Consider the following 21,613-nt stretch of genomic DNA (forward strand, 5'->3'; position numbering starts at 1 on the left):
GAAAACGAGTTGGCCAGATGCTTCTTTTGATCATAAGTAAAAGTAATCGTATTGTAGTATTTTGTCAAATTTTCAGAGTCAACTGGTTATCATATTAAATTTGACCGGTGCAAGTATGGCGGAACCTTGGCAGCGAGCCAAGCCAGTTGCGGGGAAGCGGTGCGGAGGACAACCGCGAAACTCAACCGTACCATCACCCCAGCCTTACAACATGGCAGTCCCCCAGCGGACGCTCAGCTGGCTATACTCGGCGCTGACAAAGGTGAGTGGTTACTTGAGACTTCAATACAGCTATCTGACTCTTTACCAGGATCATTATGACCCCAAACAGACCTACCACGACCCCAATCGAGCCTATCATGATGTTGTCAATGCGCTCACTCAGTACCCCTCGCTCTCCCCTCGTACCGATGTATATAGTGAGTGCCCAAATCTCGCTCGATAAAACGCAATCAATGGCTGTTTGTAACATATATCTGGTCTCTTAGCATATGAAAACGGTTTCTCTGCCCTTCTCCTCCATCTTGTGGGCACGGTGCCTGCTGTCTTCCGAGGCACAACATACCGGTTTCCTGTCGCGATTTGGATCCCGAATACGTACCCTCGTGAACCCCCTATGGTATACGTGACGCCGCCCCAAGATATGACGGTCCGGGTTGGCCAGCACGTTACCCTGGAAGGACGAGTGTATCATCACTATCTCGCGCATTGGGCGGAAGCCTGGGATGTAAGCTGTTACCCACCCACCGAACTGTGCGACATTTGCTGATGTGGCGCATCGAACAGAAATCAACAATCGCCGACTTCTTGTACATTCTCCGTGAAGTCTTTGCTAAGGAGCCCCCGGTTCGGTATCGCCAGCCAATGCCACCTCAGCAGCCTCAACTGTCGCAGGCACAAGCTCCCCCGCCAATACCACCTCTCCCACCTGGGATGGGACCATCACCAGCCACGGTCCAGATCCAGTCCCCTCGTCCAGCAGCCCAGAACCAAACACCTCCGCAGCTTCCCCCAAAACCTGGATCGGCTCCAGTGCACCAACAATCCCCATCCCATGTGGCAGACCGGTACCGATCGCCCCCGCCGCTGCCACCGCTACCGCCGAAGGGATATGATCCCAGACGAGCAATTTCCACGGGCGCGACAACCCCAGGAAGCAATGTACCTCCGCAGTTTGCGCCATCACCACAATATCCAGCTTCCCAATATACGGGGCACTCTGTGTCTCCGCTGCCCACGGGCCCCACATATAACAGACACAACGGGATCAATGGGCCTCAACAACCGCCTTATGCTCGCCAAGTTGGGCCACACGGCCCCCAAGATCCGTTGCCTCAACAACAAATTCCCCATCAACATCCCTCACAAGCAACTTCATCTCAGTATCCAGGATATCAGTCTCAGCGGCCTCTCTCGCAACAGCAACCACCACCACCACCTGGGCCCCCGTACCCACAAAACTCCCCTTATCCATCAAACTATCCACATCCGCCTCCAGCAGCACCTGCCCCGAAGACTCAAGTGCCTGATCTTCTCACCTCTCCTTTTGAAATCGGTCTCCCGTCATTTGCTCCCACTGGACCAGCCCCTCCGATCCCACCAAACCCAGAAAAGGATGCTCTCCTACACGCTGTCTCCAGGACGCTGGCCGAGACCTTAGGAACCCAAGCCATGCAGTCCGACGCAGCAGCTCAATCCCTAGTCTCCCAATCCCACTCTCTACAGGCAGCAATGGCAACCCTGCAAAACGAAGTCTCTGCCCTCAATGCCCTGCAAGCCAGCCTCCAATCCAACACCACTATCCTCCAACAGTCTATCCACCGGGCAGATGCCACTATCGCTGGTGCCCAGGCTCGGTCGGCGTCTGTGTCGACGTCCGCTACTCCATCATCCTCTGCTGCGCCTGGATCCTCAGATCCTCCATCCGGCCTCCCTCCCATCGACGAGGTTCTGGTTGCTCCCACCGTCGTCGGGAAGCAACTCTATGATCTTGTCGCCGAGGAGGAAGGCCTGCAGCATGCACTTTATGCACTGCAGGCTGCTCTCGTGCGTGGTGTTATCGGGATGGACTCTTGGTCTCGTCAAACTCGTGGGCTTGCGCGTGAGGCTTTCTTGAAGCGCGCTTTGATCAGTAAGATTGGGCGTGGAATGGGACTAGAAACTTCTCTGTCAGGATAATGCGCTTTTTGTCTTTCTTCTGTGAATACATTTGGCTGGGCTTTTGTATATACCCATTTTTGAAATTTTTTAACTGGCTGTATTATCTAGGCCAACTCGAAATATAGAGATTAACGGTTAATTCCTGTCCATCATGCTTCTAATTTCGGCCTGTTTGTCTTTCACTGCTTATACTTAACAAGAATCCGAGGTGAGTAGTAGGTAGTACTAAATGAAGAGGAGAGTGGTGGAGAGCAAGGTGTAGTTTAAATGGTAACAAGTGACACCAACTGATCCTTGGAATCCCCAGGCCCTTCAATGTTGACGTCTTCCAACCAACTTCATTATACCCAAGAACAACCAAGAGGCTTCCAATGCGTATTATATGTATCATATTGATATCAACTGAAAATCCAACTTCTAATTTCTATCTTATTTCCTTACTGCCTCTCCGATCGTCTTAACAGCTGCATCCAACTTGAATCGATCGAACGGCAATTCCGCCCAAAGCACCTGCTGAGCAACCCCCTGCCAAACCATAGACTCCGTTCCAAAAATGACCTCCCATCCAGCCCGCGTGCAGAGTTCAAAGAACTCCGTCCGAGGCTTGGGGTGATAGCACATCTCAAGAACATACCCCTTCTCCTTCTTTTCCAAAAACGTCTCCACAATCTTCCTTGCCAGGATCTCTCCATCTTCCACCGGTGGAAAGTCCGGCACAGTCCCAACACATAAGACTGGAGCATCCAGTGCCGCCGCCTGCTCAACAGATGAAACCCAAACCAGCTCTCCGTCAAAGCCAGTCGCACGGAACGAGTCGATAATCGACTTGACCTCCGACTCAAGTCTGTTCACAATGTATATCTTGCTCACGCCCATCCACTTCCACAGCGCGTAAATCGCGGCTCGACACGCCCCGCCGCCTCCATTCACTAAGCCCGGCTTGCCAACTGACTGGGAAAGAATGCCAGGGTAGTTCTGTAGGAAGGCTTCTCGGACTCCCACGCAGTCGGTGTTGGTGCCGATGTACCTCCTGCGTCCGTCGGAGGTCTTGCGGATGAAGACCGTGTTGATAGCCCCGATTATTCGGCCCTCGTCTGTGAGATCGTCGACGGCGGACATCAGGGTTACTTTGTAGGGCATTGTGGCTGCGCAGCCAATGATGTCTTTCTTTCTCAGGGCGGGTAGGAATTATGAGGGATCTTGGGTTTCGAGCAGTGAGTATGTCCAAGGTAAGGAGACGCCTTCGAATAGCGTTTTGTGTAGCAAGGGTGCCATTGAGTGTGCGATTGGGTATCCGAATAAGAATGTCTGCAAAGGATTGGTGTTGCTGGTGTTCGTGATGTATGAGGAGCCATAGTTGGAAGACTCGCGAAGAGTTTGTTGTCTGTGAATGTCAGAGGAATTATGCACATGTGCACAACGTTTGCTTTCCATTGGCGTAGTTGGCGGAGAGTCTATCTTTGGATTGATGTAGGAGAGACATCTTTCAAATGTTCAAATGTTGGGGAAGATTCAACGTTGGGTGTAGCAAATATATGTATCGAACCCTTCAGATTTGAAACATTTGAAGTCAAGTCAACGAGTGCCTTTCAAAGCAAACGTCAATGTTCCCAAGGTTCTTCAAGGAAAGGCCTACATGTATGTATTTATACCCGATATACCGATGTCCACTAGATCGGTTAAATCATATCCGACAAAGGTTATATGGAAATCGCGGGGAGGGGGTTCGGGTATTGATAGAACATTCCAAGGCTGAATAGGTAAAAAAATATATGAATCTTCTCAAGGTTAGATCAATTACAATGTATATAATCTGAAAAGAAAAGTTCCAAAGTTGACTTCGATTGAGTGCTTCCACTTCCGTTTCCGCTTTCTGGGGGCATTCTCGCTGTACAGAACCCCCAGATATAAAAACCGACGCCCATAATGAAATGTACCAGATAAGGGGGTTGTCCATAGGTACAAAGAAGTATATAAAATCCAAATACAAAAGGAGATTGACATATAAAGATGCAAAGGGGAATAAAACCCTGAATAATAAAAAAGAACCCAATCCGAAACTCTCAAAAACACACACGCTCAACTCATTTCACTTCATTCGCATCGGAGAATGGACTGTCCACGCGTGCAGGTGGCGTCCGGGTTGAGTGCCTGGAGCTGCGCTTCGCCGAGGCAGTCGAGGCTGATGCACTCGAGCTGTCTTGGTCGTGGAAAGGACTAGTCTGAGAAGTCTCGAGAGGAGATTCGTCGACCTCAACGATGGAGATGGAGGGGATTTTCTTGGCGGCTGTGTTGGTGGAGGGAGAGAGACTGGAGGGTAGCGTATCGTCGTCCTCGTCTGAGGAGTTACCGTCAAAGGTAGAGGTTTGATGATCATATTGTTGACTGCTGAGGGTGGTGTCGGATGGGATTGGTGATTTCGAGACCGTTGTGACTTCCTTGGCGCTAACAACATTTACTCCGTCCTTTTTCTTCAATGAGGGACCACGGACCATGACTGGCTTGGCCATGACGGCACGGCCAACAATGGAAGAAGAAGAGTTGGAGGCGGGAGAGGTGCCGACTTGAATGGCTCCAGCCTTGGCCAACTGGGCGGAGGTGATGGCGGGCACAGCGGGGGCATCGGGCGGGGTGATAACCACTGGGGTCATCTGACCCTCAGGGCTTGAAGTACCGGATTCAGGACCAGAGTGAACACTGATGATGTTGGCGCGCGATCGGTGGATCTGTTGTGCGGGGACGGCGCTGACAATGGCGTCGTTCCGGTAGATAGTGGTCGCAACACTGCTTCGAAGGGTGTTTGCCATGCTCTGATGACCTGTCATGGTGGTCCAGGTGGAGTCTCGCAAGTCGCCGGGCATAAAGAAGTGCTGGTCGGGGTGGGCACCGGGGAGTGGGGGCACAGGGGGAACCAGGGTAGCCGGGGTCTCTGGCGGTGAGCGGTTGGTGACACCAGGAATGTAGGCGATTTGAATGACGTTGGAAGCACGAGTGAGAACGGTAGAAGCGATGGACTGGGTGGATTGGCGCTCGGAGCGGGCAGAGGCGAATTGACTGCTCTTCTCTTGTTGTTCGGCGCGTTCTTGGCGCTTCTTTCGAATGGCGAACCAATAGATCAGGAAGAGAATCAGGGCCAGCCCAGCGATACCACCAATGACACCCCCTGCGATGGCGCCCGTATCGGAGCCACCAGACGGTGCGGGTTCCGTGCTACCAGCAGATATCACACATTTGGTGGTGGCACAGGAGTCGCATGACTGACTGGACATGCTACATGTGTAGCCAGACTCGCAAGTCGGGCAGGTAGGGGAAGTATTGGAGCATGATACACAGCGCTTGAAGAGAGAATGGGAGGGTTGGAATTCCGGGAAGGTGTTGGAATCGAGGTTGAAAGACATGATGGGCGGATAGAATCGGATGGGAGGGAAAAGGGGTGGTATCAACAATCGACCGGTCAACGGTATCAAAAGAATGTGTGCAGATGGATATCAAACAAAGAAAAGAGTGTGAGAAGCTCTCCAACGTCAAGTCGTGAGCGTCAAGGCTATCGTGAAAGAAAAAAAAGGATTCGAATGAATCTCAGGGTGTTTGTTGACAGGGAGTATAATCCAAAACGAGTGTGGGAGAATAGATCCGATCAAGGTCTGGGGGCGAACATGATACCAGACCGAGAACAAAGTGAATTGGAACCGGTTCAGATGTTGTAGATGTGAAGTAGAGAGTGTGAGAAGGTTCGAAATGTTCTCCTGGGAAAGTTCACTTGCACGGGAAAGGCCTGAGCGTGGCTTTCGTTCGGGTTCCACTTCTACACGCAAGATGAGCGGGGAATTTAATTTGTGTACCTGGGACTAACTTGAAAGTACAAATAAGAAGAACAAAAAAAAAAAGCTCAAGGCGGATCGAGATTCAAGGATAATATAGATATGCAATTAAGAATACATTAAAGATGATTAACATCTTTGTTTCAACCTCCCCCTTTCTTTTCTTTTGCACCTTGCAGTGATCTCTATGCAGAGTGGATGAGGTACCTGTGTACCTGAATGTACGCCTGATTTCCACGTCCCTCAAATGACGCGGTCTGGGCCTCGGATTAAGGTCGGACCGGGATATTAAAATTACCGAAATTACTGAAATGACTTTTCCCGGGCCAGAACATAAAATAACTAATCATGATTGGCTGAGGGAGAAGCAAATTACAAAATTAGAATTTAGTACCACCTTTCACCATCACAAAGAAACAAACTTGGGAAAAGATTGAAAAGATTGAGTCTCTACAATGAAGATTTGCATTGGAGATCACTAAAAATAGTAGATGAGGCTGATAGAGAGAAACAAAGAACACTTTAAGGGAAAATCCGAGTGGGGAATCTGAGACAGGTTCGAATTTAAGATGAAAAAAAAAGGGAAAAATATTCGATTTCATCTCCATCTCCTCCAGCCCTGCAGGGAATATTCCAATCTTTCGTCATTGAGGAGAAATCAGCTGTGCCGAGGATTACTGTGTTGGAGTTGACGGAGTTACAACGGTGTGGCCAAAACAAATGCAAAGGCGTTTAAGATTTGAGGAGTCAAGCTGAGACACGGGAGGCGCAGTCCATCAGCCATGATTGGGCTGATGTGTTGGCACCTGTTGGGGTCTCTTGATCCTCTTGATCCTCTTAATTAACGGTCAGGCAAGTCACATGACCATCCCAGGTCCCTCTGAGAAAGGAAAGTGCTCTGTTAAAGTATTTTCTTCAAGTCTCACTTACTCCAGAGGAAAAAAAACAAAAAAAAAAACCTGGATAAAAGATCTACTCTGTATGCATCGGCACAGGCCTCTCGATCACCACCTCGAGTGGCGTAGGCGAGATTCATCTTGAAATATGCATCTTGTTCCGAGCCATGCGGCACATACCGTACACATCATACCCTCTCCAATATAGAGATGAAGGGACTTTTGAGTCGTATCAAATAATGGTTCAACGTTCATTTTGGGCGACGCGAAGAATGTTGGAATGTGGTCAGTCCACTTTGCACCGTGTTTCACTAGTGGAGTCCGTTGATTGGAGTCGAGACCCAAAGTGGAGCCTCTCTAACTCGGACTAGTCAAGGGTTGTGTGGAGGGGATCTGGAGAAAGGACAGAATAGAGCTAAGTAACCTTTTTTTTCTCTTTAGCGAAAGAAGAAAGTCAAGTTCCAATAGCCAAGTTCATCCATAGGACTCAGGAGAGTAAGAGTAGGACAAAGGAGATTAAAGAAACGATTCCTCTGATTACGTCGAAACCAAAAACAGTTTTACCCAAGGCGATCGGTATAGTAAGTAAGTTACATGCCAAGACCAAGACCCTGAAAGCTGATTTGTCCCTGGATTTGACCCTGAGTTTGACCCTGGACCAGTTTGACCCTGACAGCTTGTATACTCCATACTTGATACCTCACCTTTTCCCCAAGGGATGAGTTATGTCACTTATGTGTATTGTTGCATGTGGTTGAAATACATGAGTTTATTTGACATAAACCACAATCAAGAGGCATAGGTTCTATTAGAATAGTTTCTGTATTTGAAAATAGTAGCTCTCAGTTTCCATCAGGGCTGAAGGAATAAGCCTTGAAGCTAATAGTAGGCGGGGACTTTAGAGATGTCTATTTTTGCATCTCTGACAGAACAGGACCATTACTCCGTACACTGCACTCCTTTTTCTTTGCAGGCGTTTTGTTTTTATTTTTTTTTCTTGCTTTTCTTGCTTTTCTTACTTTCTTACCTCCAGCCCCCTCTCTGACTTTTTCCCTTTTTCACCCCCTTCCATCTCTACACATTCCGGAGTTGAGTGCTGGTACCCGACCCGTGGAACCAACCTCTTTCGCCTTTGTTTTCTTTTTGTCCTCACTGGCTTTCTCACCAGGATCCAGTCCAGGTACTCATCTGCAAGGCCCTGGTGGCTTCATCTGTTCGATTTTCGGACTTCACGACTCCCCTTGTTTTTCGATACCCCTCTTTTTCCCTTCTTATCCTGTACTTGTTTTTTAATCAGCTCGTGATTACCGCGCTCTCATCATGGCCTACCAAGGGTCTGACGCGCATGCGCACTCGCCTACCTACGAGGAACCTCGTCTGCAGGATGTACCTACTTCACAGGTATGCTTGACACTCCCCAGAGCTAGATGGAGAAAAGAAAATACAACAATGCAGAAATGGGGCCAACGACAAATCCACTAACAAGGCGCCAAACAGTACCGTGAAGACGAGGATGCTTCCCGAGGGCTATTGTCCAGTCAACAGGGTCCCTTTGCGACGCCCTTTGATGACCCCCAGTCGCGGGGCCAATCTCCCACTCGTGGCCATTCACCCATGCGCCCCGCCTCGGGTTACAGCTTGACAGAAACCTACACTACAGACGCATCACCGGCGTATCACGATCCCTACAGCACCGGCACCGTCTATTCGGGCCAGTCAGAGAACCCGGCCACGGCCTTTGGTGTTCCCGGTCGAGCCCCATCACCCTACGCTCGCAGCGAGACGTCATCAACCGAGGCATGGCGTCAACGTCAAGCTCCTGGAGGAAACGCCGGCGGAAACTTGCGCCGCTATGCCACTCGTAAAGTGAAGCTGGTCCAGGGTTCCGTTCTGAGTGTCGATTATCCGGTTCCCAGTGCCATCCAGAATGCAATCCAGGCCAAATACCGCAACGACTTGGAGGGTGGTAGCGAGGAGTTTACTCACATGCGATGTACGTGATGAGCAAGGCGTATTTTGGGCGACGAACAGGAACAGCAACCTAACAAGTTTTTCTTATTCATCTAGATACCGCTGCGACGTGCGATCCGAACGAGTTCACCCTCCACAATGGTTATAACCTGCGTCCAGCAATGTATAATCGCCATACTGAGCTGCTGATTGCGATTACTTACTACAACGAGGACAAGACACTGACTGCGCGAACTCTGCACGGTGTTATGCAGAACATTCGCGATATTGTCAATTTGAAGAAGTCCGAGTTTTGGAACAAAGGTGGACCTGCTTGGCAGAAGATCGTTGTGGCCCTCGTCTTCGATGGTATCGATCCGTGTGATAAGGATGTTTTGGATGTTCTTGCGACCGTCGGTATCTATCAAGACGGTGTGATGAAGCGAGACGTTGATGGCAAGGAGACCGTTGCTCATATTGTAAGTGATGATACCGTGTATAAACGATACCGTATTACAGTAGGTAGATGATGAACTTCTTTTGCTAACAATGAAACCTTAGTTTGAATATACCACTCAACTTTCCGTCACACCAAGCCAACAACTCATTCGCCCAACAGAAGATGGTCCTAGTACACTGCCTCCAGTGCAAATGATGTTCTGTTTGAAGCAGAAGAATAGCAAGAAGATCAACTCCCATCGTTGGCTCTTTAATGCATTTGGCCGCATTTTGAATCCCGAGATCTGTATCTTGCTCGATGCAGGAACCAAGCCCGGCCCTAAATCCTTACTTTCCCTTTGGGAGGCCTTTTACAACGATAAGGATCTTGGAGGTGCCTGTGGTGAGATCCATGCTATGCTGGGCAAGGGTTGGCGCAACTTGGTCAACCCGCTGGTAGCCGCCCAGAACTTCGAGTATAAAATCAGTAACATCTTGGACAAGCCTCTCGAAAGTTCGTTTGGATATGTCAGTGTGTTGCCTGGTGCGTTCTCAGCTTACCGATTCCGTGCTATCATGGGTCGTCCTTTGGAGCAATACTTTCACGGTGACCACACATTATCCAAACAGCTGGGTAAGAAGGGTATCGAGGGAATGAACATTTTCAAAAAGAATATGTTCTTGGCCGAGGATCGTATCCTCTGCTTCGAATTGGTTGCCAAAGCCGGCTCGAAATGGCATTTGACATACGTCAAAGCCTCCAAGGCTGAGACTGACGTTCCCGAAGGTGCAGCCGAGTTCATCTCGCAGCGTCGTCGTTGGCTCAACGGCTCGTTCGCGGCTGGTATTTACTCGCTAATGCACTTCGGTCGTATGTACAAAAGTGGCCACAACCTGATTCGCATGTTTTTCCTACATATCCAGATGCTTTACAACATCTTCAACACTATCCTCACCTGGTTTTCGCTAGCTTCATACTGGCTCACAACCACTGTTATTATCGACCTGGTTGGTACTCCGAGTGTAAACAACAAGGAAACCGCATTCCCGTTCGGCAAAACCGCTACACCAATCATCAATACTATTGTGAAGTATGTCTACCTGGGATTCCTGCTCCTGCAGTTTATCCTTGCGCTGGGTAACCGACCCAAGGGCTCCAAGTTCTCTTACCTGGCGTCCTTTGTCGCATTTGGTATCATTCAGCTTTACATTGTTATCGACTCCCTGTACCTGGTCATCCGTGCCTTCGGTGGAGGCGCACCAATGGACTTCGTGACCAATGAGGGTGTAGGTGCTTTCCTCAAGTCATTCTTCGGCTCTTCCGGCGCAGGTATCATTATCATTGCCTTGGCTGCCACATTTGGTCTCTACTTTGTGGCCTCGTTCATGTATGCTGATCCATGGCACATGTTCACTTCTTTCCCGCAATACCTCGTGCTGCAATCCTCTTACATCAACATCCTCAACGTTTACGCCTTCAGCAATTGGCATGATGTGTCTTGGGGTACCAAGGGCTCTGACAAGGCCGATGCTTTACCTTCTGCCACTACGACCAAGGACGAAGGGAGCAAAGACGCAGTCATAGAAGAAATCGACAAACCCCAGGCAGATATCGATAGTCAGTTCGAGTCTACTGTAAAACGCGCCCTCACTCCCTACGTTCCCACTGTTGAAAGCGACGAAAAGTCCCTGGAGGATTCCTATAAGAGTTTCCGTACTCGCCTGGTGACCTTCTGGATTTTCAGCAATGCTTTCCTAGCTGTTTGCATAACAAGCGAAGCGGTGGACAAATTTGGTTTCACAGTACGTTCCATCATTCTCTCGATTCAAAATACCTTGTGCCGATCTTGCTAACCCATATTCTCTAGAACACGGCTACAACCCGTACTTCTCGATTCTTCCAGGCCCTCCTGTGGTCCAACGCTGTCATGGCTCTCTTCCGCTTTACTGGAGCTTGTTGGTTCCTTGGCCGTACCGGCATCAAGTGCTGTTTCGCACGCCGGTAGATGATGAATGGTAGACGATGGGATGGACCTATGGATAAACGAACTCTTGTTTTCTGACACATTTCTTCTTTAATTGACTTTTACTCATTATCTTGTTATCTCCCTGTTGTATTGCAATATGTATTCTACCTAAAGATGCCCGGTTGACTTGGTGAAGGATTGATGCCAATATGTACTTTGATGGAGGTTGGCCGTTGCCTCACAACTTGATTCTTGATTGTCTCTTTTTTCGGATAGCGATGCAGGGAATGCATTTGGGGCGCAATTCATTTTTTTTCATCTGAAATTCCTGGATTCATTACTGGAATTTTTCGAGACCCTGCAAAAGTTCTTCGTAGTTTCTTATTCAAAGTTACTGAGAAATTGTTGGGAGAAACCGAGGAATTCCCCAATTTGCGACGCGACAAATGCCAAAGAGCCCCAAGGCCGGCACTATTGCCGGAACATCGGAAAAATTGCCGACATGCCTTATCAAAGAGCATCAGATGTGAGTTAGCGCGCATATGTGAAGAGATAAGGGAACAATTGATATCTTGACTCCGGCAGATTCTCAATGGCGTCAACTTTTCGCTAGCAATTTTATGGGTTTGATCTTCTGAAATCAGACTATGCAAGCTGCAGTGGAGCAGGCCACCGAGGCTCCAGTCAAGAAATTCACTCGACACTCAAAAGCCTGCCGGGAATGTCGCAGACTCCGGACCAGGTGCGTGAATGATGGTCGGGCACCCTGTCAGTCGTGTCGGCAGAGTGGGAAGGACTGTGTATTCCTTCAACGCGGCCAGCCAGACCAAGACCGCGCTTTTCGGCGTCCAAGAGCTCGCACCTCTGTTGGTCATCGCAAAATTGGCTCTGTCACAACCGTCCCTACCTCCTCGATTGAACTGAACAGGAATTCCCAGACAAGTAAATCCCCGGCATCGTCCCCGGCGCCGGCAACGAGAATAACACCAGCCTCTTCAACCACTCTCCCCTCTGAGCTCAGAGAGGTCCTGCCGCCCTTTGAAGAACTGATTGAAGGAGTAAACATATTCACAACGTCCTTCTTCCAGCTTGGCTTTTTACCGAAAACGCTGATATTCGAGCGGCTACGAAAAGACCCTGATTCAATCAGCAGATTTCTATTGTTTAGCATTTTGAGCATCTCAGCTCGTTTTACCCCTTGTCTTGTCACCCGGTATGGGAGTGACTTGAGCGCAACCGACCTGTTTCTCAGCCGGGCAGCTGCGCTAGTGCCCGAGCAGATGTACGTTCCAACCCTAGAAGCGACACAAGGATTCTTCCTTTTGAGTATTGCAGAATGGGGCAAAGGCGACAAACATCGGAGCTCGATGCACATGAGCATTGCCATGACCATGGCTGGCATCTTACGGCTACATCGAGAAGAGACCTACCGTTTATCCAGTGATGCGACGGCTGAGCAATTCGTCCACGCGGAGGCAGGAAGGCGAACATTCTGGATGCTGGAGAGTTACAACAATCTTCTCTCCGGTCTGACTTCTCCAGTGGCCATCTCATATAGTGATATAACCGCTCTTTTGCCCTGCACAGAGCACGAGTTTGCATTTGGGAACTTGGTCAATCCCCGAGTACCCCTAACTGGAACATTACCGGCTCTTAAGGATCCATCACTCGCTCATTCCGCGACGCGGTCTTTGTTTGCGACTCTTTTACAGACACACAATCTGTGGGGCCAGGTAGCAAGAGTTGTTGGCACTGATACAGGGCGAGAACCTCCCGACGACGAAGTACAATTGAGCCGAGAGGATTATGCAAGGCTATCGACGGCACTAGATGAATTTGAACGAAACAGCCCAACGCATCATTGCTGGTCAATTTGGAACCTTCGAGGGTTCAAAGCAAAGGGGCTAGACTTGGCATATCTATCGGCCGTGATGGTGTTGAGATTGAGTAATATCGTCTTACGCCGAAGATATCTCCATGATGGATCGAATTCCGATCAACACTTGCGGGCTGACCACGATCCCCACAACCCGGCCTCTGTTACAACGGAACTATTCGAAAATATGATAATTCTCCACGAGCAAATCGATGCCTTCTTTGACTTTCGCTCCCCTGACCAAGGCTTCCCAGCCCTGATCGTCTTCTGCGTCTATGTATGCGGCTCTTTGGCAAACCATCTGCATAAAAGACCGGAAATCTGTCCAAGCACAGCACCTAGGGCTGAAGAGATCCTCCGGAAATCTTTGACAGGGCTGGGCGAGTTGCAGCATGCATGGCCTCTTGCTCGGCGTTGGAATAAAGCTCTCTGTAGAGCTAGTGCAAGGGATCCCAACCAGATCACTGAAATGCATTTGACCGATCTAACTGGTAACTCTTCATTGAATGGACCATTCACACCCGGTAGTGAGGCACAGTCGTCCTCGCCAAGGATTCTGTCTCGGCTGAATGATCCATTCCCCACGGATGTGATGCTGATGGAATTCGAAACTTATCCTTGGAACGAAATATTTATGAGCTCTATGAATCTCGATTATGCAAATGTAGCCTAAGCAAGGCATCACAGATATAATGATTCGTTTGTGTATTCCTGGATTCTATAAACATTCACCATTTCTTTCTAAGATGTTCCATCGCTTCTTGTTCTGATACAACGTCCGCGTATTTTGCGTCGAGGTCGAATAGATTCCCGTTCTGAATTTCGGGTGTGCGATCTCCACAAGCAGAGCCCACAACCTTCTGAAATTTTAGTTCTTTTCATCGTTTGGGGAAAATCCGGTTCAAGTATCATCTGCTTACCATAGGCCTGAAGCCGTGCTGCATTGCATCGAGCGTGGTTGCCCTCACGCAACCCGACGTACTCACTCCGCAAATAACCAGTGTATCAACATTGAGTGTCTAAAAAGGAATCAATGAATCTGATCCAGATGTCTTGATAATAGGACATACCTGAAGCTCAGTAGCCAAAGTCGTCCCAAAGAACGCGCTCGCATACTTTTTCACAACAACAGTGTCATGTATAGCTGGCTCAAGGCCATCCACGTAATCCGCAAGTCCCCTCTTATCGCCCTCCAACCACACATCTAGAGGCTTGGCCTTTAGCCAGAACAATCCGGCATCGCTCATATCTGGTCTTGAGTATTTCACTTCACTCCAGACGACGGGGACTTCCCCTTCTCTCGCAGCCGATAGTAAATGTCTCATCGATTCCGGGGCTGATTCTGCGGCTGGGTTTCCTAGGAGTGAAAGAGGCGATCCCTCTGTCCAGTAGGCTTTGCATACATCGATTATAAGCAATGCGGGTCTTTTGCCCCACCCCATGCGATTTGAGAAGCCAGACTGAGCGTATGAGGTTGCCGACAGGTGTTGAAGATCAGACGGCATGGCTTTTAAGTTGAGTTGTGGGAGTTTATAAAAGGATTAGAAGTATAGGGATACTCCAGACACAGAATTAGAGGTTGAGATGTACAAAGCTTGCTGCTTGAAGAGGGGAAACATTAGATCCTAGCCGATAAGGATTTTGCCTGCCGGGGTTGCCCATCAGCCTATGTAATAAAATCAATCAACATCAGATGCTACAGTCCTGGAGTAGAAAAAAAAATACTAGGATCCAATATCATTTCCCGTGCGCCTGAGAAAACGAAGGTTGAAATCATACACTTGAGTCTGAGTCTGGGACTATAAGAAGCCTGTGTTCTAAGGCATCCACCAGGCATTAATCAGGCGCCAAGGCTCACAATAACATCTCTTTGTTGAAAAGAAACAAGCTGCAACAAAGAAAGCCTTCAGATAAGACTGTCTCCCGGGGGATAGAAGGAAATTCAAATGACCTGTAGCAGAAAGACTCACTTTAGTCAAAAGCCCTCTTTGTAACATTTTGATCAACCCTTTCCATCTATTGATAAGCGGCATAAGCCTAATTATTTCCCTCTCACCTTGTATTTTCAATTTTCGGCAGTCTACGATCTCCTGCATTTAAACAAAGAAATCCACACTGAGCCTTATGGGGAGCGATATCGAATGGTGGGGCCTCATTAAATTGCTCAGAATATTTGAAGATAGACCGGCTGACCTCATCGCAGATTCGTAAGAAATGAACAATTACAAAGCTGGAGCACCAATCTCCAATGCCACAAAGACAGCAGCGGTGGACGCATCCAGGCAAGAACAGCCTGAACGACTGGAACCAACTACCAAAAGGTTGGAATTATGATGAGCCGGATCTTGATCCCCAAGATATAGAGGCTCAAATTCAAAGATGCAAGGAGAGAATCGAAGACAACATCATGCCTTACATATTCAGCATCAGGTTAAAGGTCTTTGAGGAAGCAAAGATTAATCGAGAGTAAGGCCTATGTCGCAAATATGCGGAAATCAAACGCTAATCACCGAATTAGTGCCATCGTTGCTCCATACCAAGGAAAGGGACTTTCGTGGAGTCTCATCCAGCGGTTGGAGTGCCTAAAGGGCCTGAAGGAAGAACTATCGGCAAATGGGGACGCTTTTGAGGAGCTTCCCAATGTCGAGTCAATTATTACGGCTTATGAGTCTGGGGATCTGAAATTGGATGGACAGATCACGTACTGGTCTTATGGAAAATTTATACATCGTTCGAACACATTTGATTGGAATGAGTTTAAAACGGTGAATAGAATACATCAAGGCTATAAGGGCTTCTGGGTCGAAGGGGTAAGTCCAAATTGACATTTTACGTTGGCGGATCGGCGATTCTGATCGTTTCCAAGAGGGGTGAGGAGCCAGGGCCAACATCTGTGAATTCATATAAAGCCATCTGCTCTGCAGATAGTGATGGGCAATACGTGGTATGTTTTCCCCCCACTTTCGACGGTGCTACCGGTCTGATAGTCATATAAAGATTCCATTGGTCCTCAGGCTCGGACAAGATCCAATGCAAGACAAAAACAAATCAAAGCTGGAGCCAGAAATCGAGTTCGACTTCATCGATGATACAGGCTGTGGCCCATTGAAGATTTATACGGACGATGTAGCCATACTACAGGGTCTGAATGTTGCAACAGGAGTCGATTGGCCATGGCCACAGTTGATTGGATACGAGCCCATGAAGAGCGCTGATGGAACAGTCAGTTATATTCTCGCTATCATGGTCGAAGTCAATATTTACAATAAGCCGAAGGGCCATGCGAATCGTCAGCTTGGAATCCCGGCGTGGGTCCCGGCGGTAGCTCTGGTGGATCCTGGGAAGTCAGTAGGTCCTGCGGGGCTTAATGAAAGGCTTAGTGGGCGTTGGTTGCGGTCTTCTCTTTTCACGGCCACGGCACCGGGATCTAACCAATGTTTGTATATCAGCTCTACAAAGACGGGCCTCATGGAGAAGGATATGCTACCCAGAGTGGATGTAAAGGATATCAGGCCAATGAGGTTGGTTCGCTCCAGGTATCTTGTTGGGAGTCGCAGGGTTCAGAGGAAGCCGAGGATTGCATATCAATATACGACCCAACGAAGGGGTTTGTCAAGGGAGAGGAAGGAATTAAAGTACATAAGCTTCAAACCTAAGGCTCGATAGCCAGTGAATAAAAATACCTGGACTTTGTCTTCAAGACTTGGTTCAATACTCAGTAATGGAAAGTGCACATGGGCATGATAGATTGTTTCAGGGTATATTCATCGGAAATGATTGCGTATAGCAAAGTATGTACCAGAGACATGGTAAGAAAGAAATTTGAAAGAAAAAAATCTTATAGGGTAAAGTATGCGATCGTAGCGGCATACGTATCCAGGTTGTCACTCACGACCGCCAGCGACACCCCATCCTTGACAATCATGTTGGTTGTGCCCACTGTGCTGAGAGTGTAAACTGTCAGATCACTAGTGGTGCCCTCAACACTGAAGATTTCGCTCTGGCAGTTCTCTGGGGTGGGGAATGTAGAGCAGGTAGTGCTGTACTTGTTGAAGAAACTGTACAGACCAGCACCATAGATAAGAATGTTATCACTGTCCAGAACCCGCAGACCAAGAGCGTCGCAGTTGCCAGACAGACAGGTGCTGTAGCTGGGGTCGTTGAGAGTCGAGTTGGTAGGGTAAGGACTGTTAGCCGCATCAGGGTCGGGCATATAGTATCTAGAGGGAGTGTTAGTGTGGTAATTTCCAACTAAATGGACTTGGGTCTGCTTACGGTGTTTCAGTCTGGATGAAGCCTGCCACAACCGAACTGGCGCCTGAGAATTGGTACTGATAGAGCGAGTGGTGCTCGACCGCAGTTCCGTATCTAGTAACTGGTAAGCAAAAGAACATCATTACAGGGGGACAATATGCTTGTCATTAACTCACAACCAGATGGTGGTTCCCTCGATCAACAGACCGCGACCACTGTAAAGAGAGATCTGAGTATTGCTGGCATCATCGATGTCGTGATCAGCCGTCCACAGCCAGTTGTTCTCCATGTATACACCACTTGCGGAGCTAGTAATGTGCATAGACATATACGCATTTTCGCAAGTTGCGGAAACAGCAGCAGAAGTTGGGCATTGGGCCAACTGCTGGTCTGAGCCATCAAACCCACCCAGTCTAGTGTGAACGTCCCACATTCCAGAACCCGACGCGGCTGCCAGATTCCATTCAATCAGGACAGCGCCAGGTGTAGATCCCTGTGTGCTGACAATCATATCAGACCATTCGATTGAGCCAGACTGTCCGCTCTTGCCGACTTGGATCACCGGGACGGGAGTGGAGATGTCGGAGAAGACGCTGCCGCTGGCCATAATAACTGGGAAGGCCTCTCCGACAAGTCGGAGGCCAGGGGGGAAATAGAGAGTTGAAGTGACCTTGTACGTTCCTTGGTCGAAGAAGACAATTGCGCCAGAGGACGCAGCCGACGTCAGGGCGGCTTGAATAGCCGTGGTATCGTCAGTAGTACCATCACCTTTAGCGCCTGCGCTTCTGATGCTGACAAAAGAGGACGTGGGTGATGCGGAGTATTGGGGCTTGGTCTTGGTATAGTATCTGGAAGACCCACTGGCAAGCAAAGCAGACGGGCGCGTCGGGGCAGTGAATGAGCCCTGGAAGCTGGTTGGCCCGCTGGGTGAGTACTTGTGGCCTTGACCCCATGCACTGATAGTAGTTGAACCCGATGAACCAGCAAGAACGGTACCACTGGGCCCCTTTACGGCAACAGGGACGTCACTAAGAGCGATATTCTCCAGGATAAGACTTCCATTGGATGAGGTGGAAGTTTCCCATGCCGTGGTGATGAAGGTCGAACAGTCTGTGATGCTACTGTCGAAGACGTTGACTGAGCCGACAAGCTGGTCACCAGCGCCACCATTGTTAATTGCGATGGCAGTGGTGCAGTTTGTGATGCTCAGACCCTGGTAGGTCCAGCCCCAATCCCAGATTTGAGAGATTGCAGTGACTGCATCGGAGATGACCAAATTGTGCATGGTAAATTGCTGGCTACCGATGTTGAATCCGTAGAGACCACCGGTGGTAGTGATGTCAGTCAAAAAGCCTCCAGATCCTATCAAATAGATCAGTTTCGGCTCCAAAAAAGAGAAAAGGAAAGAAAAAGAAAAGAACATCGAGTCGCAATCTTACCATTCTCAATGAAAAGGCCTTGGTGTTGAGTTCCCGAGGCGGAGCTCATCACGATTTCAACATTCTGGATACTGGTAGCTTGACCAACTGGCCAGTGGATTCCAGTAGCACTAGTGGCTGCTGCGATAGAAGTCAAGTCCAGTTTCAAATTCCGGATCTGTCTGTAGAAAACATTTGTCGCAGTCCAGCCCTGGTTTCCACTGCTTTGGTATTGGTCTCCATCGATCAATCCTAGACCCGTGAAACCCGAGGTAGCCTTGATCACCGGGATTGAGTTTGCATTGCCAATCAATTGGGTGAAGTCATAGTCGATGATGGAGGTCGAGATCAGATAGGTTCCTGAGGGGAAGTATACAATAGCGGGTGTGGTAGTAGATGTCTCTCCACTCGAAGGTCCATATCTACTCCCAGAACTGATTGCAAGGTTAATTGCTGCGGTATCATCGGTTACACCGTCACCTTGAATATAAAAGAATTGGTGAGTAATTTCAGTTCCTGATACCGGAAGAATACTTGCAGACATTACCTTTGGCACCATAGTCCATCACATTGCGGAAGACAGTATAGGCTGAAGGATCAGAATTGAAAGCCGCGATTCCCTGATGCGCAATATCTGCCAACCAGTATGAAGCATCAGCTGTTGTCTCAACAGACGCGTCTACCGAGATATCGAGAGACTGAGACTGGATGGGTGTTGGGACGCTGAGGGCTGCCGCCGATGTGCTACAGGGCGGGTAGATGGATCGGGGGTTTAGATGAGCGTCATGGTGCACCTTGCCCACATGGCGAGGGTCTAGCACACGGGCGTGTGCATATGCGAGCAATGGCAAACAGGGGATCAACGAAGCAAGATGCATCTTTACAGTTCAACACACCAAGCCTTGGCTCAGGAATGAAAGTGGGGGTGGGTCAAAGATTGTGAAGAGAGGAAATGGCTCCGGTCTTATATCCACCTAGGAGGGCAGTCTCGGGCATCGAGTTGGATGTGATGCATGATAGGCGCGTGTCAACACAGAACCAGGGGGTGGACGTGGAACGCCTCCACATCATTCTTAGTCCATGGCAAGCCAGTCATGAAGAAATAATCCTACCCCGGAATACAACTTGAGACGGGGAAATATATGGCGAATGACCGTTAAATCCAAGCGTGACAGGCATATTCTGACAATTTGGACAAATTTCCCTCTTTCAAATGTCCGGTAATGAGGACCGATTGTCACGCTGGACGGACTGGCTCATGATCTCGGTTGGAGAGAATTGGAATCAATCATTGCCGATCGTGCCCCACTTGGGGATCGTTTCCCCTGTCGATACATTTGGGCTTTGGCCTATGAGAGCTGATTGAGGCAGGATAGATCCTTGATGTAGTTCCATTGGGACTAGTTCAGCGGAGGTGATTGAAAAGCGGAAAGGAATGTGACTAGTTGCAGATTTTATTGCCGCCACAAGTTCAAGAAAATGCGACTCAGGGGTCATGCTGGGTATGTTTGGTGTCACAGGGGAATTAAGGGAAAACCTTGCAACGCCAGTGGATGCTTGTATTATTTCTGCTTTTTATCATTTTCTGGTACTTGACTTTACTCTCTGCTGTAGTATTCATTTATTTTCATTTTTCATTTTTTAATATTTTATTTACTTTTATTTACTTTTTTCTTCACTGAGTGGAGTCATCCGTCCTCCCAAGGTTTTCACGCGGGAGTGAGAAGAAGCTACAATCCTCTTAAATCCCGATTGGAGAGATCATCTGAGAACCTTTCTATGAAGAAAATCTCCACATGTTCCCGTTCCTCTACAATATTAGTGTTTCCAAGTCCTTCAAACACTTGAAAGAGCCAGACCTGACAAGTTCACTGGTCGAGCCACTCCTTCATCACTCCCTTTATATTCTCACCATGGTTTTACAATGAACATGTAAGCGCTTGTGGCTGAACATGACGAATGTCAAGTTCCATTTGGCGCGGGAGTAACATCTGCATAGTTAGATCTATAGAGCACTTGGGTAGCTCCGGGGAAAAGAAAACTTTAAAGGAAATTTGAAGTCACCGGTGGTGTTTGAGAGTAATTTCAAAAGGTGATAGTGATGTACGGATACGAAGTAGACATTCTAGACTAATAGTAGTTAAAGCGTACATCACAACATTGAATGCACGGACCTTGAGACCTTGCGACCAGTTGGTGATGAAGCTTAGTAAGCACTTGAACATTTAAATTTTCTAGGGCTTCAGGCAAGTTTCAAATGTACCTTGGAATATTTGATGTTGTATTTTTTTACTTCTAGTATCGGGCATTTAAACGCTGCCTAACCTTGCCCAGTTAGAAGTGATTAATCAGCATTAAATATTCAATGTTGAAGTTTATGTAGTTCCAAGTTATCACCTGCCTACCTGATCCGGTGTACATCCATAGTACATTCATTCAGATATATATACACTTGATGCCTGATTTTCCAAAAACACATCCATTCAATGTTCAAATGTTGGGTATATATTGCTTCCAGATGTCTAAAATTTAAAGGTATGCTGAAGGAACATTGAACTGAGAAAGACGTTCTATTATCTACAGTGAATTTATCCATGTTTTATTAAACTAGAGTACAGAGATAAAAGACACCAGTTGTCCCTAAACATTAAATACTTTGCAAGTGCACCGTGCACCGGAACTCACAGCAACGGGTTTAAGACGGACTTTCAAAAGGTTTCTTCCACTGCGACGTCATGAACCTAGAACATTTGAACCCAAAAACCCCCCCAGAACTGCTTCAGATCCAGCTCAAGTGGTTTAATAGCATCCCATCTCAAATTATCATCTCATA

The 21,613-nt window shown here is 48.3% G+C and overlaps 8 protein-coding genes across 8 annotated transcripts; 4 read left to right on the top strand and 4 right to left on the bottom strand.

Moving 5' to 3' along the window:
• Nucleotides 1–211: 211 nt before the first annotated feature.
• N7466_005635 (uncharacterized protein) lies at nt 212–2,178 on the top strand (the record flags this gene model as incomplete). The annotated part of the gene is made up of 4 exons (XM_057165032.1): nt 212–262; nt 311–419; nt 489–727; nt 787–2,178. 4 exons carry the CDS (start codon nt 212–214, stop codon nt 2,176–2,178), a joined length of 1,791 nt encoding a protein of 596 aa, XP_057020631.1.
• A 411-nt stretch (nt 2,179–2,589) lies between these two features.
• N7466_005636 (shikimate dehydrogenase family protein) lies at nt 2,590–3,300 on the bottom strand (the record flags this gene model as incomplete). Its single annotated transcript, XM_057165033.1, has 1 exon — nt 2,590–3,300. The coding sequence occupies one exon, from the start codon at nt 3,298–3,300 to the stop codon at nt 2,590–2,592; it is 711 nt and encodes a 236-aa protein (XP_057020632.1).
• A 944-nt stretch (nt 3,301–4,244) lies between these two features.
• Nucleotides 4,245–5,558, bottom strand: N7466_005637 (uncharacterized protein; the record flags this gene model as incomplete). The annotated part of the gene is made up of 1 exon (XM_057165034.1): nt 4,245–5,558. One exon carries the CDS (start codon nt 5,556–5,558, stop codon nt 4,245–4,247), a length of 1,314 nt encoding a protein of 437 aa, XP_057020633.1.
• A 2,639-nt stretch (nt 5,559–8,197) lies between these two features.
• On the top strand, nt 8,198–11,271 carry chsG (chitin synthase class III; the record flags this gene model as incomplete). The annotated part of the gene is made up of 5 exons (XM_057165035.1): nt 8,198–8,278; nt 8,375–8,870; nt 8,945–9,306; nt 9,389–11,068; nt 11,134–11,271. The coding sequence occupies 5 exons, from the start codon at nt 8,198–8,200 to the stop codon at nt 11,269–11,271; spliced, it is 2,757 nt and encodes a 918-aa protein (XP_057020634.1).
• A 608-nt stretch (nt 11,272–11,879) lies between these two features.
• N7466_005639 (Zn(II)2Cys6 transcription factor) lies at nt 11,880–13,781 on the top strand (the record flags this gene model as incomplete). Its single annotated transcript, XM_057165036.1, has 1 exon — nt 11,880–13,781. The coding sequence occupies one exon, from the start codon at nt 11,880–11,882 to the stop codon at nt 13,779–13,781; it is 1,902 nt and encodes a 633-aa protein (XP_057020635.1).
• Nucleotides 13,782–13,836: 55 nt separating this feature from the next.
• On the bottom strand, nt 13,837–14,613 carry N7466_005640 (uncharacterized protein; the record flags this gene model as incomplete). Its single annotated transcript, XM_057165037.1, has 3 exons — nt 13,837–13,968; nt 14,029–14,127; nt 14,179–14,613. The coding sequence occupies 3 exons, from the start codon at nt 14,611–14,613 to the stop codon at nt 13,837–13,839; spliced, it is 666 nt and encodes a 221-aa protein (XP_057020636.1).
• Nucleotides 14,614–15,356: 743 nt separating this feature from the next.
• On the top strand, nt 15,357–16,774 carry N7466_005641 (uncharacterized protein; the record flags this gene model as incomplete). Its single annotated transcript, XM_057165038.1, has 4 exons — nt 15,357–15,538; nt 15,576–15,918; nt 15,975–16,052; nt 16,106–16,774. 4 exons carry the CDS (start codon nt 15,357–15,359, stop codon nt 16,772–16,774), a joined length of 1,272 nt encoding a protein of 423 aa, XP_057020637.1.
• A 172-nt stretch (nt 16,775–16,946) lies between these two features.
• Nucleotides 16,947–19,658, bottom strand: N7466_005642 (glycoside hydrolase family 55 protein; the record flags this gene model as incomplete). Its single annotated transcript, XM_057165039.1, has 5 exons — nt 16,947–17,328; nt 17,384–17,476; nt 17,539–18,724; nt 18,802–19,260; nt 19,328–19,658. The coding sequence occupies 5 exons, from the start codon at nt 19,656–19,658 to the stop codon at nt 16,947–16,949; spliced, it is 2,451 nt and encodes an 816-aa protein (XP_057020638.1).
• Nucleotides 19,659–21,613: the final 1,955 nt, after the last annotated feature.

Source organism: Penicillium verhagenii, assembly GCF_028828195.1.
Source record: "Penicillium verhagenii strain IBT 33310 chromosome Unknown utg000006l_segment0_segment0, whole genome shotgun sequence".
In the NCBI taxonomy this organism is placed as follows: domain Eukaryota; kingdom Fungi; phylum Ascomycota; class Eurotiomycetes; order Eurotiales; family Aspergillaceae; genus Penicillium; species Penicillium verhagenii.